Source organism: Sorex fumeus, unplaced genomic scaffold, assembly GCF_029834395.1.
Source record: "Sorex fumeus unplaced genomic scaffold, SorFum_2.1 ptg000036l, whole genome shotgun sequence".
NCBI classification, from domain to species: domain Eukaryota; kingdom Metazoa; phylum Chordata; class Mammalia; order Eulipotyphla; family Soricidae; genus Sorex; species Sorex fumeus.
Window position 1 is genome coordinate 13,305,383 of NW_026606093.1, and position 20,778 is coordinate 13,326,160.

Sequence of the window (20,778 nt, forward strand, 5' to 3'; positions counted from 1 at the left end):
TTGGCAAGCTACCGAGAGTATCTTACCCGCATGGCAAAGCCTGGCTAGCTACCCGTAATGTATTCAATATGCCAAACACAGTAACAACAAGTCTCAAAATGGATATGTTACTGGGCCCACTTCAGCAATTCGATGAACAACGGGAGAATAGTGTTTAGACCGTATTTGGACAGTGTCCAGTTAGTCTGTATTTGTTGTATGCCAGCTGGTCAAATAATTAAATAAGTAACCCAAGACATTGTGTTCATTCCACCATTGCTGTATCATTTTGTTCCCTATATATATATATATATATATATATATATATATATATACATATATATATATCTTTTAAATTCCTGAAAAGAAACACACACAATTATTTTATATAAAAAGGGCAAGCCCTTTCCTCTCTCTTCAAGACATGCTTGAAAGCCATAATGATAATCCAGACATTAAGAAGAGCAAACAAATTTGAAGATATTAGAATTCTGTCTTGTCCTCTCTAAATGACTGAGAAAAGGAGTGGCTTTAGGATATGTAAACTCAAAGCTGGGAGATAGTGCAGCAGCTGGGTCACACAGATGCTCATTCCATCCCCAGCACAACAAGATCTACTGAACATTCCCAACTGCACCCGTGGAAGCCACTGAGCACTGCAAACATGCCCAGGTAGGCCCCAGCACCACAGGGTCCAAGTAGTCTGACATCTTCAGACCCTCATAATGAACCACTAACAGGGTTGGTCAATTCATCAGTGGCACCCAAGTGCTTTCTGAGTACCATTTGGGAGTCCACCCCTAAGAAAATGAACAATATGCAAAATACTAGGGGAACAAAAGAAAGGGAGTATTTTATTCATTGTATAAGAATACATTATACATCGGACTGGAGTGATAGCCCAGAGGGTAGGGTATTTGCCTTGCACGCGGACGACCCCGGTTCGATTCCTCCGCCCCTCTCAGAGAGCCTGGCAAATAACCGAGAGTATCTCCCCGGCACACCAAAGCCTGGCAAGCTCCCCATGACATACTCGATATGCGAAAAATAGTAATAAGTCTCACAATGGACATTGGGCCTGCTTGAGCAAATAGATGAGCAATGGGAGGACAGTGCTACAGTGCTATAAGAACACAGGGAATTCAAGCTTGCATGATGTGGTAGATATTAAATTTGAAATGACAGAAGCTATATGTGTGAGTGATCATTTTCGGGGAAAACTCAAATATAGGGAGACTAAGGGAAAGTTTGCAGAAGTTGGCTTAAAGGTGATAAGGGAGCCCTAGGAAACAAATGACAAGGCCGTAACTAATCTGGCAAGGACATGGAAGGTGCTGGAGAAGAAGGGCTAAGGACGTGTGAGGGGTCAAGGATGTTCCCTTTTCTTTAGACCTGCATGACAGATTGGATAGGATTGGCACCACTGAAAAAGAACACAGAGTCAGTAAGAGGGGTGAGGAGAGAACGACATAGAAATTCTAGCAGTGTAAGACTGCTTCCAGTTTTCCGGAAAGCAGAAAGCAGTGCCATCTGCTGATAATGGAGAAGTGACCATGTGCTAGGACTTTAAGAATGACGAAGGTTAACCGTGGCAAATGAATTTAGAGGAATTGCTGACCAAAGACTACACAAAGCGTGAAGGGCAGAACTGAAGAGTAAGCAAGGAATGCAGAACACATATTGTCAGGATATTATGATTTTCTCCAGCAGTGCCACATGTCCAGCTGTCGGGAGAGAACTGAACATGGTGAAAATAGAGATAGATACACACTAATGGATATAAATATATACAAATAAATATATAGACATTAATATCAATAAATATATAAAGTAAATATATGATTGTATATAATATATGTACTTTGTAAAGCATGATGATTAGTTGAGATATAGCATATTAAGATTACTAAACTTTTTAAAATTTATTTATTGAATCACTGTGGGAAAAGTTACAAAGCTTTCAGGTTTAAGTCTCAGTCATGCAATTATCAAACACATTTCCCTTCACCAATACTTATTTTTCACCACCAAGAACCCCAATAACCTCCCCCAGCCCTCCCAATACCTGTGAGGCAGATGAATTCTAGTTAACACTCTATCTACTTTGATTAGATTCATTGTTTCGACAAAAGATGCACCATTATTATTTAGAGTTTACACCCCCAAATCAGACATGCTGAAAAGGCATAGTGAAATAATTTGTTTTCTACAGCTGGTTACAAGAATCAAATGATGTCGCGGCTGCGCGGTTTTGGATTTCTGGTTTTTTACTTATTAAGCCTGGAAGTATTTCTGTTGAGAGTCAGATAATTATGAGATTGGTTTCTGTGGCTATGGAACCATGGCCCTGCTGGAGAGCCGCTTGTGGGGGCAACTCCTGACTTCAGTAGGGCATGAAGGACGAGCTGGGAATGCCGCCCTTCCCATGAGGTTTCAGTCGCCCCGTCACGACCAGCTCATACCTGGCTTTCCATAAAGCTCCGAAGCGGCTGCTATCTTTCTTTCCAGAGGGAAAAAGGTGAAAAGGAGCAACACCCTTTCCCCTCTGGGCAGGCATGGTGGCGTGGATTAAGGCATAGTCCATTCACTTTTCTGCTGCAAGCTGCCGGGCTTTGCATTAAGTCCTTGTGTTTCTGGAGCCATGGCTGTGCCGGTAAGAGCCACTCATGGGGGGCAACTCGTGACCTCGGCAGGGTGTAAAGGACGAGAAGATTACTAAACATTTGACTGAGATCACTAGGTTAGTATCAATCTAGAAGAGACACTTATATTGGGGTGCAGTTTTTCCCCAACCTGCCCAGACACGTTGCTCACTAGGTCTGGGCAGACATGAGTCGAAGGATGACGGGCTTCTGGAGAAACCACTCTGGGAGACAGCTGATGACCTTTTACTTTATTGACAAATATACACTTATTTTATGGAGGGTCTTGGCTCAAGAGGATGGTCTAATTACATAAAGTGTTAGCAGTACTGTCCTATCACCCTTCCAACTCTGCTTTGCCCCAGCCCAGTTCCAATTAGGGCTGGATGCTGCAGTTAGGAATGACTCGCTAAGTGTAGGTGACAATTCCCAGAGGGGGGTGGGTGAGACTCAAGGTTGGGTACCTGGTGCTTCTCAAATGTGCCCAGACACTCCTGTCTGGGTTGCTATGCAGGGACAGGTCTTATCTGCTCTGACACCTGTTGTCATGCTCCACATACACTTACAATAATTAATGTGAGAAATACTTGAGGTAGAATGGATGTGGAAAAGGAAAATTAGCCAAAAGAGAAGAGGATCTTTGCAAATATATGGTTCTGACCTCCACCAATATTATTTGAGATTTTATGAAGTCAACAATAAAGCAAGAAGTTTGTTTTGTTCCATGGTTCTTTTTAAAAAAATTTATTTGCCTGTCTAAATGTGTAATTGAATCTTACAAAAAAAATGCTGTTATAACATTCTAAGAGAGAATATGTTAGGGCAGATAAAATTATAGACTTTGGTAAATCAACTTAAAAAGTTCAATCTCTGACCTGTAATCCAAGGGCAAAGATTTGCCATTGCTTAGACTACCATATAGTGGGTGGCATGGTAGAATGACGAGGTGAACTAGAAGTTTTGTAAGGATACTGCTGATTGGTCTTGGGCACTTTGATGGCAATAGGGTGCATTAACTGCACATTAATATCATGAAAGTTAATACAACCAAAACCAAGTACCTAATCTATAAAAACAAATCCCAAATCTTTTATGGCAGAGCAGTGTGATCTCCATCAATTACCAAATCTTCATCAGTAAAATGAAAAAAATTTTTACCTTACTTTACTTATAGTTGAAAGACTCAAATAGATTAATTGATAAGAAGAATTGAAAAAACTGTTAGAGACATATTAAATATTGGATAAGCCCTGATGTCATTTTTATTTAAACTTAACCCAAATTTTACTATCTTAAAAATCATCGTATTAGGTTGGAGCGATGGTACAGAGGGTAGGATATTTGCTTTGCATGTGGCCAACCTGGGTTAAATTCCTGCCATATATGTATCACTGTATCACTGTCCTCCCGTTGTTCATCGGTTTACATGAGCGGGCCCAGTTACATTGTGAGACTTGTTACTGTGTTTGGCATATCGAATACGTCATGGGTAGCTTGCCAGGCTTTGCCATGTGGGCATGATACTCTTGGTAGCTTGCCGGACTCTCTGAGAAGGGTGGAGGAATCAAACTCCGGATATATATTATCGTGTCATATTTTAATTTTATGTTTAATTATTACTTTATTAACTTATCTTTGGCTTACAATACTAAAATCTAATTTATTCTCTTGGGGTTGGGGAAGCCCACAAACTCAGGGGGATCTGGAAGTTACTTCTGGCAGTGGTTAGCCTACCAAGCCTGATGGCTTAATGTTTGAACTGACATTGCTTTACCCTTGGACTTTCAGTGTGACAGGCCATCAGAGTCACTTCAGCAGTACTTAGGGGCCTCCAGGTCAAACTCAGGTGTTATAAATGGAAGAATGGGTTTCGTGTTGCATCAGGGCTTGAATTCATGACCCTGCAATGCAAGGCATTCACTCCTGACCACAGTGTTTCCTCTTCAGTTTCATGTTTTCTTTCTTTCTTTTTTTTCCTTTTGGGGTCACACTCAGTGATGCAGAGGGGTTACTCCTGGCTCATGCACTCAGGAATTACTCCTGGCAGTGCTCAGGGGACCATATAGGATGCTGGGAATTGAACCCTGGTTGGCCGCATGCAAGGCAAACGCCCTACCCGCTGTGCTATTGCTCCAGCCCCATTATTTCTTAATGTAATAACTGAGATTATTGATTTGGGGACATCTTTGCTATCCAATACATTCAGCTATATAAATTTCTTCCTTGACATTCCATTATGCATATACATGCTTTGATATGTAGTTTTGTTATATAAATCCAGTTTTTATTAAACCACCATGAGATACATATATATCCATTTTTGCCTAATTTAAACTCCCTTTGTACTTTTTCTTTGACTCATAGTTTATCTAGAAATATTTTCATGCCTATGACAATATTTGTTATAGAATCTTATTGAATAAAAATGGTCCACTAAATTATTTGCTTGCATGGCAAAGCAGATTAATCCTTATAATTATTTTACTTTCCTTCTCACCTTCAGGGGTGATTTGTGCTATCAGAAGATTCAGATATTTCTCATTAGTTCTAGTTAAATAATGTTGATAATTCTATTACATAGAAATTATTAGGGGCCGTAGTGATAGCACAGTGGGTAGGGAGTTTGCCTTGCATGAGACCCACCAGGGTTCGATCCCCGGTATCCTATATGGTCCCCCGAGCACTGCCAGGAGTAATTTCTGAATGTAGAGCCAGGAGTAACCCCTGAGCATCACTGGGTGTGACCCAAAAAGCAAAAAAAAAATTTATTATAATAAAATGAGGGAGGAAACTTAATAAAATTATATGTCTTTCCAGAATCATGGAGATGGGACCCAAATTCTAGGCTACAAAATAGATTATACCATATTCTTCAAGTCATTTTCATTTCTTTCCCAGACTACCACTGGCTTGAGTCTGCCCTGTTCCTTTAGGTTCTGCTGCAGTCATTGCATTCGTTCCCACATGTAAGCTACATATAATTATAGCCAAATTTGCCTTTTATATAAAGTTGTTAAAACCTAAGGAAACTGAAAGCATAGTTTAGTTCTTTCTTTCTTTCTTCCTTCCTTTCTTTCTTTCTTTCTTTCTTTCTTTCTTTCTTTTTGTCTGTCTGTCTTTCTTTCTTTCTTTCCTCTTTTTGGGTCACATCCGGGGTTACTCCTGGCTCTGCACTCAGGAGTTACTCCTGGCAGTGCTCAGAGGACCATATGAGATGCTGGGAATCGAACCCAGGTTGGCTGCAGGCAAGGCAAACACCCTACCCGCTGTGCTATTACTCCAGTTCTTTTTCTTGAAACTATAAATTGGCAGAAAAAAATTTAAAGTTCTCATAACTATAATACGAATTTATAATTTTGTAGAACTTTAGAAAATAATAGAAATATGGAGATAAAAACTAACATAATTCAACAAAAGTGAGGGGTGAAAGAGTGGGAGCAAGGGTAAAGGTGGTATAAAAAACATACAATTCCTGTTATGTAATAAGTTCTGAGGTTATAATGTTCAGCATGAAATCTACTCTTTTCAAAGCTCTCATCACAAAAAATATTTTTGACTATGTACAGTGACAGATATCAGCTGAACTTAAATAACAATCATTTTGTGATAGGTAAAATACCTATTTGTAAGAATAAATAAAAGCATTTCTATTGCACACCAACAACTATAATATTATGTCATATGTCAATATTATATCCATTAGACTTTCATAAAAATGTTTAAGAAACCTGACTACTGTTCTACAATTAGTAATCTTCTTCCTCTTATTCTTTATGTTTTCATGCATTTTAGTAATAAATTAAAGCAATAGCTCATCTTCTACTTTTCTGGTTATTTAAAAACATTATGATCATATCATATCTCAACTTCATATCATATACTCAAAGTATAGGAATTTATACTTTATCATTTCACAATTTTGAACTATTGCAATGTTTCAAAATTGCAACACATTATACATTGAAAGAATACATTAGCATTGAAGATTTAATTCACTTCTCTGATAATTTTGAGAAATAATTCCAAGAATGAAAATTAATAAATCAAAATACATGAATATGTATGTTTTACTTTTCTTTTGCTCTCCTAAAAACTATCAAAAATATAACAGTAGGTTCAGTCCACAGACTCAGGAGACAACCCTGCTTAAGGTCTTACAAACTTCAAAGAAATGTGTTGGTGAAATAGGTTCATTTAAGTTATAGACAAAATTCATTTCCTTTTTCAGAGTTCTAGATGACCACAACCATCTTCAAGTCAGCAATGGTAGGTTGAATCCCTGTTGAGTCTTTTAAAATTTCAGCTAAAAACATTTTCTGATTTTAGAATATTACACCTCAGAGACTGGCAACATCCAAAAGAACAAAAGCAATCAGTGTTGGCGTGGACGTGGGGAGAAAGGAACCCTCCTACACTGCTGGTGAGAATGCCGACTGGTTCTGCCTTTTTGGAAAACAGTATGGATGCTTCTCAAAAAATTAGAAATTGAGCTCCCATTTGACCCAGTAATACCACTCATATCCCGGAGAGGCAAAAATGTATAGTCAAAATGACATCTGTACTTGAATGTTCATTGCAACACTGTTTACAATAGCCAGGATCTGGAAAAAACCCAAGTGCCCAAGAACAGATGACTGGTTAAAGAAACTTTGGTACATATACATAATGAAATACTATGCAGCTGTTAGAAAAGATGAAGTCACGAACTTTGCATATAAGTGGATCAACATGGGAAGTATCATGTTAAGTGAAATGAGTCAAAAACAGAGACATTAATAGCACAGTGGGTAGGGCATTTGTCTTGCACATGGCCAACCCAGGTTCGATTCCCAGCATCCCATATGGTCCCCTGAGCACCGCCAGGGGTGATTACTGAGTGTAGAGCCAGGAGTAACCTCTGTGCATCGCTGGGTGTGCCCCAAAAAACAAAAAATAAAAAGAGAGACAGACATAGAAAGATTGCACTCATCTGTGGAATATAACTATAATAGAATGGGAGACTAGCACCCAAGAACAGTAAAGATAAATACCAGGTTTGCTCCATGGCTTGGAAGCTGGCCTCCCATGCTAGAGGAAAAGGCAGCTCAGATAGAGAAGGGAACACCAGGTAAAGTGTGGTTGGAGGATAGCTTGGGATAGGAGATGCACGTTGAAAGTAGACTATAGATCTAACACGATGGCCACGCAAACCACAACACCTCAAAGGAGAGAGAGAACAAAAGGGAATGCCTTGCCACAGAGGCGGGGTTGGTGCGGGTATCGTGTGGGGGTGGGGTGGGGTGGGAGGGATACTGGGACCATTGGTGATGGAAAATGGGCACTGGTGGAGGTATGGGTACTTGATCATTGTATGACAGAAACACAAGCACGAAAGTTTGTAAGTCTGAAACTGTACCTCACGGTGATTCACTAATAATTTTTTTTTAAAAAGAAGCTTTGTAATGAGATTATTTATGACAATCCGCTGAACCAAGATTCTGCCACCAGCATTGAATGAGAATGCTCAGTTCCCCACACCTGCCTACACAGAATATTTTCCTTTCTTTAATTTAGTGATCTAACAGAAAAAAAAAAAACTGTTGTATTTAGTGTTTTTCCTTACATGTCTTTGATTCACAATGAAGTCAAACTCTTGTAAACACTCATTTTTCTTCTGTGATATCAAATTCATTTCCATTCTTTTATTTTATTCTTAGTATTTTCCTTATTGGTTTACATTTCTCTTTATATATTAATACTGGGTTCCTCTGTTACTCTATTGGAACAGAGGAACCCAGGTACGTGAAAGCCAGAACTGAGATCTCCAAGCCTGCTCGGATTGGGACCAGGCCTCCTCCACTCGGATCCCCAGGCTGTCTTCACAGGGGCCCCTTGGAGGTCCCTGCATGAAGGAACCGGAAGAGGAATCCAGGTATGCGGGGTGCATGGCTGAGATCTCCAGGCCTGCTCGGATCGGGACTGGGACCCCTCCACCCAGATCCCTCGTTTTCCAGTAGGTTGGCAGTCACACCCACAAACTGCCCCCAAAGCCATGTAATCTCATCAAAGGCCAAGATCCAGAGACTATAAAACAAAGCTCCTGAAAGAGAGCAATGGATTTTCTCCCGCTCAGAGAGCCCGGCAAGCTACTCGTGACATATTCGCTATGCCAGAAAACAGTAACAATAACAGGCCTCATTCCTCTGACCCTGAAAGAGCTTCCAGTACACCATTGGGTATGCTAGCACGTGATAGGAACAAATGGAGACGTTCTGGTGCCTGCTCAAGTCAATGAACAATGGGACGACAAGTGACAAGTGATACAAGTGATATTTATACTACATTAGTTTGTGTTCAAACTAGCTTAGTCTTTAAGGAACAGAATTATTTTCCACAATTGTAGAATGTTTGTGTGTTCATTACCACTGCTGTCTTGCCCCCCCCACCCCGTGCTTACGTTCACATGCAGATATCAAACAGGGCCTCTGAAGTTGGTTAAGTCTCAGTTTTCATATTGTATTTTGTCATTTTGATGTGTGTGTGTGTGTGTGTCTGTGTGTGTGTGTAAAGTTTCTGTATTTAGCTTTTTGGTTTAAGGTTCCTCATCATCATCTTTGAGATAATTAAATGTATTTGATTTTAAGATTTGCTCCAGAGCAAGTCTTACAACTGCACATGAAAGAAAATGGAACCAACAGAATATGGGTTTATGATGGTAAATAAAAACCAAATGAATTGATTTCTCTTGCCTTGCCTTTATATACCTGTAGCAGGGGTTAGAAAGATAAAGTTTATTACAGGTAGCCAGAAAGAGGTGTTTACATTCTGAGACTAATGGTACTAGGCCTCATAACCAAGATTCAAGTAGACTTAGAAATGTTGTTTCAAATCAAATATATTTATAAAAACAAGAACCAGATAAGTACAAATAAAGCTAACTTTAAAAAAATGGAAAAGAAAGGAGAAACACCCTTCAAGTTTGAAAATCTAGTCATTCATTAATTACAACAATGCCATTCCAATTAATCTTATCCTAGTAAGTCTTGAACTACAAAATTTCAAGCTGTGAAGATCTGATCCAAGAAATACTGCGACAGATGCATACAAATGGATTTAAGACACATTTAAGAAAATGGGTAGGCATTCCCATAGAGAAGTAAACTATGTTCATAATCTGATAAGTGACACATACACAGAACACATAAAGAGTTCTGAGAAATTTGTAATGAAAAGACAAGCTAATTTTAAAAATTAGAGCAAAGAATTTGAATAGACACTTGAAAAAAGAGATGAACAAATGATCACATGAAACACTCTAGCACTAATTTTTAGAAATAGAAATGAAAATCAAAATGAGATATTTCACACACATTAAAAACAAATAACAACGCTATATTTCTAAGAATGTGGAGCAAGCAAAACTCTTATTTTCCCAGTAAAAACAAAGTGGTAGAACCTCTTTGCTTGATGTTTACCACTTTAGGGAAATTTTACTTAAGACTGATAAGAAGCATCAATATTGTAAAATAAAGATATAGAAGATTTGGAGCAGAGGAAAACATCAAGGTGTTTTGCCATAAAGAGAACTATTTCTTCTATATTGTTTCAGGGAATGGTATGCATATGTGACATAAAATAAACATAATTTAGGTTTATTTATTTTGCCAAAAATAAAACAGCTTTTTTGAATTAGTTGTTGATTCAAGTTAGATATCAAGAATAATGGTGAAAATTGGACTATTACTAGTATAAAAAAGTATTTAGATGTAAAATTTTATAAAAATAACTCAGACCTTTTTATAAGACATCAGTCATTTGAATAATTCATTTATTATATATGAATATACACTTTCTGTAATAAAAAAGCCTTCTCATACACTGAACCACCTTATAAATGAAATAAGAAAATAAAATTTTCATCTGCTTACAAATGGGGTTGAATTAACTAGTACAATATACCCTATGTATATCTGACCTGCAGTCAATGTATATTCCAATCCTGAAAATAGCAATGAGGAAAAAAAATGGTGCTTTCTTATTTGGCACTTGTATTGCTCTTGAATGTTGATATAATTACAGACTTGATATTTTCAAGTTAGTCATTCAAAATATATACAGCTCTTACAGTTCTCCATTTTCATTAATGTTTTATATTTACATTTAAATACATTTAGATGATATATTTTTAACCCTCAGAAGTTATTCTCACTTTCTATTTTGATACACCTTCCAATGATTGAAATTGGAAAAACACCTTAAATACGCTATTTATCATTTTTTCCCAGTAAGAAGTAACTCAAAAGCTATGAAAGTTTCTAGTAATGCTCAATATCTATAACAAAGTGCACCAGTATCATGCCTCTAGAAAATAATACATAAAACATATTTTCTAAGGCACATTTCAGAAAATCTATTAAATATTATTTAGTATTGTTATACTTATATACTTGTGCTTTAAACTTAGTTTTGCTAAATATTTACTATACAACAAAATCCTTGCTGTTTTTTTTTTTTGGAGGGGGGATTACACCCAGTGATGTTTGTGATGCTCAGTGATTACTTCTTGCTCAAGGATCACTCCTGGCAGTGTTTGGGGACTATAAAGGATGCTGGGAGTTGAATCCAGGTTGCCTGTGTAAAACACAAGTACCTTATTACGTACTATCTCTATTAGCCCTTGCTATTTTTTTTAAGTAGAAAATTCCAGAAATTCTAGATTCAGAGTCCAGAGTGCTAACCATTACATCATTGGGACCTTTGGCTAAACTCCAGAAATTCTTAGCAGAAACTAATTTTAAGGCCATTTTATATGTTACAGAAGTGAGGATGAATGATAGTTTGCCTTTCTTTGTAGGTCTGGAACTCTTGTTTTCACGTGGAGCCACTCAATATTGTGTAGTTCAAGCAAATGAATGTCAGCAAACATAATTTTAAAGTCATTAAGAAATGCTAGATAAAAGGAAAAATCTTAGTATTGGTAATTATTTTTAAATAAGGACGTGAGTTCTATTTTTCTTATAGGTGATTATATTATTGTAAACATTGTAGAGCACCACTGAACTCTCTGTAACTTAGGTTTTAAATTTGAGATATCCCCAATAGACAGATATATACAAGTGGATGTTGTGGCTAATCAACTTGACTCCCTGCCCCCACCCCTAATAGAATAAATGTATTGACTGTGAAGAGAGAAACCACACACATAAAAATAAAAATCAATGTACCATACTTTAAAATTCAGATGACTACATAATAAGATTATATACATAACATAAGTAAATCACAGTTTCCTGCACTGAATGTTTATCAAAAATGTACCAAACAAATACGGGGTAGTTTATGTTCACATGAATCGTGGTCTTCAAAAAATTTTGATTGATAATGGAAGACGAGAGGGAGAGCATTGTTCAATGACAGAAATTGACAAGAGGACTAAAAATACCAAACAACTGCTCCCAGAACAAGCAGTTCAGCTATAAATGTTATTTTCGTTGTTGCTCTGTAATTTAAATAAAGCCCCTCTCTCTATGTTTAACAAAAGATTTTAACATGTATATTTTTTTAATGAAATCACTAAGACAATCTAACAAAGAAGATGCACAAACTCTTCCTTTACCATTGACATTAAAACTGTCCTTTCATGGACAGTTTAAGATGTATTTTTCTTTTGTCACTGAATAGATGTAGAGTATTTGGTCTGAGCTTAGAAAGAATTAAGTGGTGATTACTTTGCTATCAGGGCATTTTTAGTTGATATTTTAAGAGTACAAATATTCTTCTTCTCTCTCTTTTTTTTTGGTGGGGGGAAGTGGTAACTATTACATATGGTTATCCTTTTCTTTATGCTGTACAGAATAAAAACATATCATCTCACGCTACTCTAGTAAAACCGGGTAAAAATATGCACCACAGTTTTTAAAGTCATGAGCAGAGTTCTTGACAAAAATGATTTTTTTCTTATGCAGGTAGCTGGTGATCTTACTAGTAAACAGATGTCTTTGGGATCTTTCTGTTATTTCCTATGAATAACATTTCAGCAAAGAAAATGCAAATGTCTTTTGCAGCATAAATTCCAACCATTTTCAATAGAAAAAGAAAAGTATTTTTTCTTGGTTAGTGATGCCCGTTGGAACTTGGGGGATCATAAATCCAGTCCATTATAATGAGTCCCATGCTTCCAATCATGAAGATGATTCCAACCACAAGAAAAATGAAAGCCTGTAATTCAGACAGAATTTGTTAGGGAACACAGAAATCATTCTTTAAGTACAGTTTATTTTAATGTTGTTTATCTGAGGCAAAAATTTGAGTTTTTGTATTGAATTGCATAAACTTTAAAGCTCTAAAATTTTCAGTCAACTTAGAAACTCCCGTGGGGATAAAAGACGCATACAAAGAAGAGAGAGAGTCAAAATAATCAAAACAGAATAATGATTAATTGATTTGGCACATCCAAATGATAGAATGCCCTACGGTCATTAAAAATCATATGACAAGAGATTCAGCATACTGTACATGCCCTGCATGTAGATGATACTGGGCATCACATGATCCCCTGTGAACCACCCAGTGTGGCTCCTGTGTGGTCCACTACTGGGGTAGCCCAAGGGCAATCCTTGGCACTGAAGGGTCAAAGCTAGATGATATCTTCAGTCCTTACATTAAACTATTAACCCCAAGGTCTCCTGACCACCATTTGGGAGACCATCATCCCCCAGCCCCCCCCCAAAAAAAAACCACATACATAACAAGAAAAGGCTTAATGGACTAGAAAATACTTAAAATCTTCTAGGTGAAAAGGGTATGCCATAAATAATATCTGACATTACAAAAAAAACCCAAAATAAATGCTAAATATATGCTCATATACTATAATAAAAACTAAGTGTGCATATATATATATGTGTGTGTGGGGGGGCGGTATTTTATATTTAATATTTTCCATAACATTCCAGTATTATAACACTGGAAAGGATCTTATACATTATTACACAGACCAACATAATTCTATTTATGAGGTGCAACCATTATTATTTTATTAATTATTTTTAAAAGCAGATATTTTTAGTTAGTTTTACGTATGGTTGCAAACTGGGTTCAACCATGTGATGCCCGAGCATCACCAGGAGTAATTCCTTAGCACAGAGTCGGGAGCATGTCCTAGCACTACTGGGCATGACTCCCCAAACAGACAAAAAAAATCAAGAAAAATTAATTGCATAGCATGTAAATTTGGGGCAAGGTGATTAGAGAAGTTACTGACACCAAACTGTTCGGGAGTCCCTGAACATTATCAAGAGGCAAATGACTTTCAGGTAAATTTGAAATTAACTCAGTCAGGAACAGTCTTTTTAAATCTTAGTATAAGGTTTTATTAAGCAGTCACTGATAATGTATAATTATTAGAAAATCTTAATTATTTCTAGTATATGCTCTTTAGTAAAATTATGTAAAACGAATATACCATGTAGTTTAATATGACTATAATTTATATCCGGAGTAGTTAACTGGAAGATAAATGGCTTTATTCTATATTTTAATTCACACCAGGGACATCAAGGTATCACGGAACCACTGTAGCACTGTAGCACTGTCCTCCCATTGTTCATAGATTTGCTCGAGCGGGCACCAGTAACATCTCACAAAAAATTGTGAGACTTATTGTTACTGTTTTTGGCATATCAAATACACCATGGGGAGCTTTGTAGGCTTTGCTGTGTGGGTGAGATACTCTCAGTAGCTTGCTGAACTCTCCAAGAGGGGTGGAGGAATCGAACCCGGGTTGGCCATGTGCAAGGCAAATGCCTTACCCACTGTGCTCCAGCCCATCATGGAAATGAAAGGAAAATATTTTCTTTTGGTCTTGCAAAACTAACTTATAAAACAAAAAAATCTTTGTTTTATATACTTCCAGGGAGTCTAATTCCTTCTGCATAATTTCCAATAATAAATAGCACAGAAATACTTGGTAATGAAAACTAACAATTAAAATCTATTAGGTAAGAAGGACTCAAGACAAGATATTTGAAGGAAAAAATTCTGACTTCTTCAGCTATCATAAATTCAACTCCTTTTTCATCTTTTGTTTCTGGTTCTTGTTCATCAATTCAATTTTTCCTGTAATCAGAATATTTCTAATTTATGCTAACTAGTCAAAGGACAACTCATAGGGCCAGCGGGATAGTATGTGAGCGAGCTCTTTCACATGGCCAATCCCAGTTTGATTTCTGGCACCACACAAGATCCTCTAGGTCCCAAACACCTTCAAGAATAATTCATGAGCACAGATCTAGGAGCAGAAACTCATCATAGCTGAGTGAGACCTTACAAATAACAATAGGAACACCAAAACACAAGGAATCACTTATAATGAAGAAAATTCAAAGTCTTACTTACCCCAATCTTTTGGGGTGATCGAAAAGATTCTTTCTTGACAAGTTTAATATAAAAAGCTGCTGGAAGTATGAAAATCAACATGGTAGCAGAAGAAGCCCCTGAGGAGAGAAACACGGGACAGGAAGATGTTTTATTTAGCAATTCTAACTCATCAGGGCAGAAATTTAGAGAACACATGCTTTTTAAAGAACCCAAATATAAAGGAATCCTACTCCTAGCACTAAGAGCACCGTAAACTCATCTTGGCTGTTTACTCATAGAGGATGGTAACTTGGCGCTGTGTAATCCCATCAATGGCCAAGACTCAGAGACTATAAAACCCAGATCCTGGAAGTGTGCGGCTGCATTTGCAGCTGCGCGACATCTTATTATCTTATTCCCACTTTGGACAACCTGGCAGGCTACCGAATGTAACCTGCCCACACAGCAGAGTCTGGCAAACTCCCCGTGGCATACCCAATACGCCAAATACCAGTAACAATGATGGGTCTCATTCTCCTAACCCTGAAAGAGCCTTGAATATGGAATCTCAGGGCTAGGACGAAGGAGATGTTACTGGGGCTTGTTCAAGGCAATCGATGAACAACAGGATGGTCGTGATCGTGATCGTGATGGTGACGTAGCACTGTTCTCCCGTTGTTCATTGATTTGCTCAAGCGGGCCCAGTAACATCTCCATCATGAGACTTGTTGTTACTATGTTTGGCATATCGAATACGTCACGGGTAGCTTGCCAGGCTTTGCCGTGCGGGCAAGATACTCTTGGTAGCTTGCCAGGCTCTCCGAGAGGGGCGGAGGAATCGAACTTGGGTTGTCGGTTGCATAGGCCGCGTGCAAGGCAAATGCCCTATCCGCTGTGCTATTGCTCCCGCCCTTATAGAGGATATCTGTATATAAAACTAAAGTATACTTGAAATCATAGTTATATACTAAGTACATCTAAAATAAACAAATAAAAGACAATATTAATGTTTACAGGAAATTAGTTACATAAATTCATTTGTTATTTTTTGAGGGGGGCACACCCAGCTATGCTCAGGGCTTACTCCTAGCTCTGTGCTCAGAGATCACTCTTGATAAGCTCAGAGGACCAGGTGGAGTGCCAGGGATCATACCAGGGTCTGCCATGTGCAGAGCAAGCACCCTACCTACTGTACTAGCTCTCCAGCCCTGTTATATAAATAAATTCTAATAAAGCTGAACTCATCATGGATACCTTCCCCATTTCTAACTTTTCATGTTGCTTATAACTCACATTTATTTTGTAATTAAAAATTTTTAAATTCAATAACTCAAACAAGTAGGATAAAGGTTTAAATATATTAATAAACAGGCTTTACAGGCTTTACAAAAATCAAACCTCCATCTCCAAAGACACCCTTTAAAGCTTAGCTGGTACTCATAGACTTGAGGGCATCTTGTTGTCAATGATATTTTTCTTATTCTTTTGTTCCCGTTATTTTTACACAGGATTAAGATTGAAATCAATTTCAAAGCATATAATTGTTCTCATTGGATGAGGCAGCCTTAAAGGTAGCTTTTAGTGGTGACATTTTCTCAAGTTATCCAGGAAGGAGGAATAGTGACCAACTGGAGTCCATTTAGTTTAACAAAAATTCTGTGAGCTTGAGAAGGACCAAGGATCTGTGAACTCCAAGTACTGGCTCCATGTCTAAAGTTTAAGGATATAAAGGATATATTTACTGTGTCGATAATAAATGCCTTTCTGACACTTACCTATGAATCCAAAGATGTATTTTATAGTTGGCACGAGGATGACCAAAACATTATTTACTACGATAATTATGAGTGCAATCAGAAAATGTCTTATCCAGCTAAAAGGTCTTTTTGGAAATAACAGTGTGATCACTGATGTACGAATCTGCAAGAAAGTTCAAAGGTATGGTCACAGCTTTGTTACTTATCTATTATCTCAAGAATCTTCATAATTTTTCTTTCCATTTTTCTCCCAGAAAAGATTTTGATGCTGATTTTTATGTTTTTATTGTGTTAAAGTGCACATGGCATACAACTTACCATTATAACCATTGTAAGTGCCAGTATAATTTCAAAGCCAGTATAATTTCAAAGTTTGCACATTGTACAAACTTAGATGGTGATTTTTTGGTTTGAAAGTGTTCAGTTTTCTTTATAATACATTTTAAGCTTCCTTTCCAATTAAATTTTTCTTTAAAAATAATCTCGTCAAAAAAATGTAAAAGTAAAATATATAATTCAGATACATCATTAAACTCTTGTTGATTTCAAATTATGTCTCATCAAACAGGATTAATTAATAAGGAAAAAGCCTGAGTTTATTTACACTTACTAATGAATAAGAGTTTTATAAATCTGCTTATTAATTTTGTACTTGTTTAACATTTTTGTCACCTATTATTTAAGAAAAAAATAGCATTTTTGTTTTTTTCTCTTTTCTATTTAAATGATTAATACATAAGGGTCAAGAACAGAGCCTAAATCTTAACATTCCTCAGTTTCTGGTGTAATGTTTTGCAGACAGTAGTCACTCAGTAAATGTTGGATTACACTGAATAGGGAAGTCTTTTTCTTCTCTCTTAGGTCCTTGATAGATTTCAGCTGTTTCAGCAGCTAAACTAAGTTGGTGAAAGGTCAGAAGAGGCTCCACTGCTCAAGTTACTCTGATGTAATGTAATAAAAAGATCCTTGTGGACAGAGGGAAGGAATGTTTCTATTTGAACAGCTTAAGGAAGTTGAAAATACTCTTATCACTGGAATCTTTTGAAGGACACTTCTGACTTAATGGAATTAGTCTATTCTAAGTGAACACTTCAGTTAAGTTAGGACTTCAAATTTTCAGAAATGCTGAGATTGACTTTTGCTTTAAATTTTTTACACCAAAAGTCTCTTCATGGTATACATGAGGGAACTCATTTAAAAGAAAATGTAAAATATATTTTGAAATACATGAATGGCAATAACTCTGAGCTAAATTGCTTGCAGTTTCTAATGTAACATTCCTTTCATACTACTCCACTAAAAATTAAAGCCATCTGTTTAGGTTTAAAAAGCAATTTCATATCCAAAATGACAAATCAGATAGTATCTGGAAATGGTTTAAGAATGACTAAAAGATTTTAAGAATTGCAATCATAAAAAATTATGAAACTCACTCTGGAAAATAGAAGTAAATGGTTTGATTTTATTTTCCATAGTAGTGTATAAATTCTACATTATGACCAGCAAATAGTGATAATTTCATTGCTAAAATGTTCTGATTCGTAAGTTTAAAATTAGATCTCTATGGAACAATGTAGTGTTTAAGAATTTGTATGTCTAGCAGTGCTAAATTTATGGAATAAACAAAGTAGAACAAACAAATAGGCAGGTTATTTCCTGGTAGAGCTACATTTTTTGCGTCCTTTGTTAAAATAATGTATTTAATTCACTATACTGAAAGAGAAGCATTCCTTTATCTACAGAAACTCTGAACGTAGAGTTTTCAAAGAAACCAAGGTTTATTCTAATGGGGCAAGAGTTCAGAAAGTTTACAGGAACCAAGTCTGGAGCAAAGGATTAATGCTCATTACTTGTAGAAAATTAGGAAGAACTAAATTGAAACAGAACAGAAGACATAAAGATTTGCCAATGCATTAATGAAGCAGCAACAAGATAACAGGAGGCTGTAAACTGATCATATTAGTGATGGTAGAAATGATTTAGAAGAACATTTTCTGGTCCTATTATATTAAAAATATGTCATAAGGAAAGCACCTGACACACAAATGTCCTCAACAATACTATTTATCTAGAACAGGAAAGAGGCAACAATGACTTATTCCCCACAAAGAATATTTTACTCTTCCAGATAATCACAATTTTATTGCCCCCACACTGGTAATCTAGAAATGTGGACCAGCTGCTATGGGTAGAGGCCGACTTCAGCAACATATATGACTTTTGACACAGAATATCTCTTACAACGTTTTGTTCACAGCTCTAAAAAAGTGTTTACTACTCCCAGAGAGCATGTTTTGAATAAGAACCCTTTAGGGGTTGCTGTACTCTGATGTGGAGACCAACTGTGAAAGGCAGAATGTGGAGGCAGTGTGGAAGCTTGGGCTCTGGAATTGAGAGAAAAGGTCATTCTTTTATTGCTTAGGAGCGAATCGGTTTTATTTTGTATGACTGCTCTTAACAAACATATGGGATATACCTACAGACCACTACTGTATTCTAGACCCTAGCAACATATGCCATATACCTATATTTATGTCTACATAGACTTCAGAACAGGAGATCTGAAGGCAACATAAGAGGTATGTATTATTTAACGTGGTGAAATAGAAACACCTGGAGAAACTGAGAGATTACTTTTTAAAAGGTGTGGCAAGTAAAACGTCAATTTCTGTAATGTTTGTTATTTGGCCATACCCAGCAGTGCTCAGGACTTACTCGGGTTTGCATTCAAGAATTACTCCTGTTGGATTTTGGGGACCCTCTTGGTTGCCAGGAGTGGAAACTGAGAGAGCTGCAGGCAAGGCAAATGCCCTACCCTATGCGGTGCTATCAGTCTGGCCGTGTCAACCTGTAGTTTATTGATTATCCCACTAGTATTTTTGGTTTTCTGTTTTTCATTATGATATGTGTACTTTACTGCAGACATACAAGGAAACACAAGTTGAAATTAGAGTAGGAATTCTGGGAAAGAGGTACGTTTCACAATATATACTCCAGCCACCAGAGAAAAATCTAGGGTCTTGTTCACTTATTTTATTCATTTGTTCGCCAAACATTTCAAGCAGTTATGTGCTTTTCATTAAGAGGAAAAAAATCTAAGCAGAGGAATAAATGAAAGTAAATGGAGTAATCAGGGGGAAAACTATCTAATCAACATATATTAACAAAACCTTTCTCATCTCCTGTGCTCCTAAGAGTTCAGTTATCATTTTTGTGGGTATGAATATACAAAATGGATCTTAAATTGATATATTTAATTGTAGGCTAGGTTTCATTTGTTTTATTATTTACATGTGGGAACATTGAGACAAAATAAACAAACTTCTTATTGGTCACAAATTTATTAATTCAAAGACACCTGTAGGGAGAGTCATAACTGTAATTCATTGTTTAACTGAAAATACTGACTCTACATTGGAAGAAACAGATTAACAAAAACACCACTATTTTAATCATGTTAGGGAAATGTCTGAATTTAGTCTCTCAGAAGTTGATTAGAATAAAGAAGTTGGACTACTTTCATGTCATCTATTATATTCACAGAAGCTGGATTCATTTAGCCCAAATCCTCACCCAAACTGAAATTCATGATAAATGTCAAAGAGGAACAATGTATGCTTTTGCTAGCAAAGGCATTTCCTATGTCTTGCTAAAAGGCAATATTCACATGACCACTTTTCTGTATAAATACTGTTCAGCACATCATGTGGCAATCATTGTGCACACAATGTATATTCCTACCTCTATGGACCTCTAATGGGGAAAGGTAAGCATTTAGACCATGACAATATGACACTGTGACATTGTAAGGTGAAAGACACACTGCAGAATATCTCATACTGATACTGAATGAAAGTGCTTAATAAATAACATTTTTCTTTTCTTTTTTTTTTGTTTTGGTTTTTGGGTCACACCCAAAGATGCTCAGGGGTTACTCCTGGCTCATGCACTCAGGAATTGCTCCTGGTGGTGCTCGGGGAACCATATGGGATGCTGGGAATCGAACCTGTGTTGGTCATGTTGGCTGTGTGCAAGGCAAACGCCCTACCTGCTGTGCTATTGCT

The 20,778-nt window shown here is 36.9% G+C and overlaps 1 protein-coding gene across 3 annotated transcripts in view; it reads right to left on the reverse strand.

Moving 5' to 3' along the window:
- Positions 1-10,411: 10,411 nt before the first annotated feature.
- Positions 10,412-20,778, reverse strand: part of SLC38A4 (solute carrier family 38 member 4) — a 74,886-nt gene continuing 64,519 nt past the window's right edge. For all 3 annotated transcript variants that reach the window (XM_056117826.1, XM_056117825.1, XM_056117827.1), the window contains exons 14-16: positions 16,733-16,877; positions 14,997-15,094; positions 10,412-12,818 (exon numbers count right to left, since the gene is read on the reverse strand). In XM_056117826.1, the coding sequence (XP_055973801.1) occupies positions 12,714-12,818; positions 14,997-15,094; positions 16,733-16,877 (348 nt within the window). In that variant the 3' untranslated portion in view covers positions 10,412-12,713. The remainder of the gene's footprint in view (positions 12,819-14,996; positions 15,095-16,732; positions 16,878-20,778) is intronic.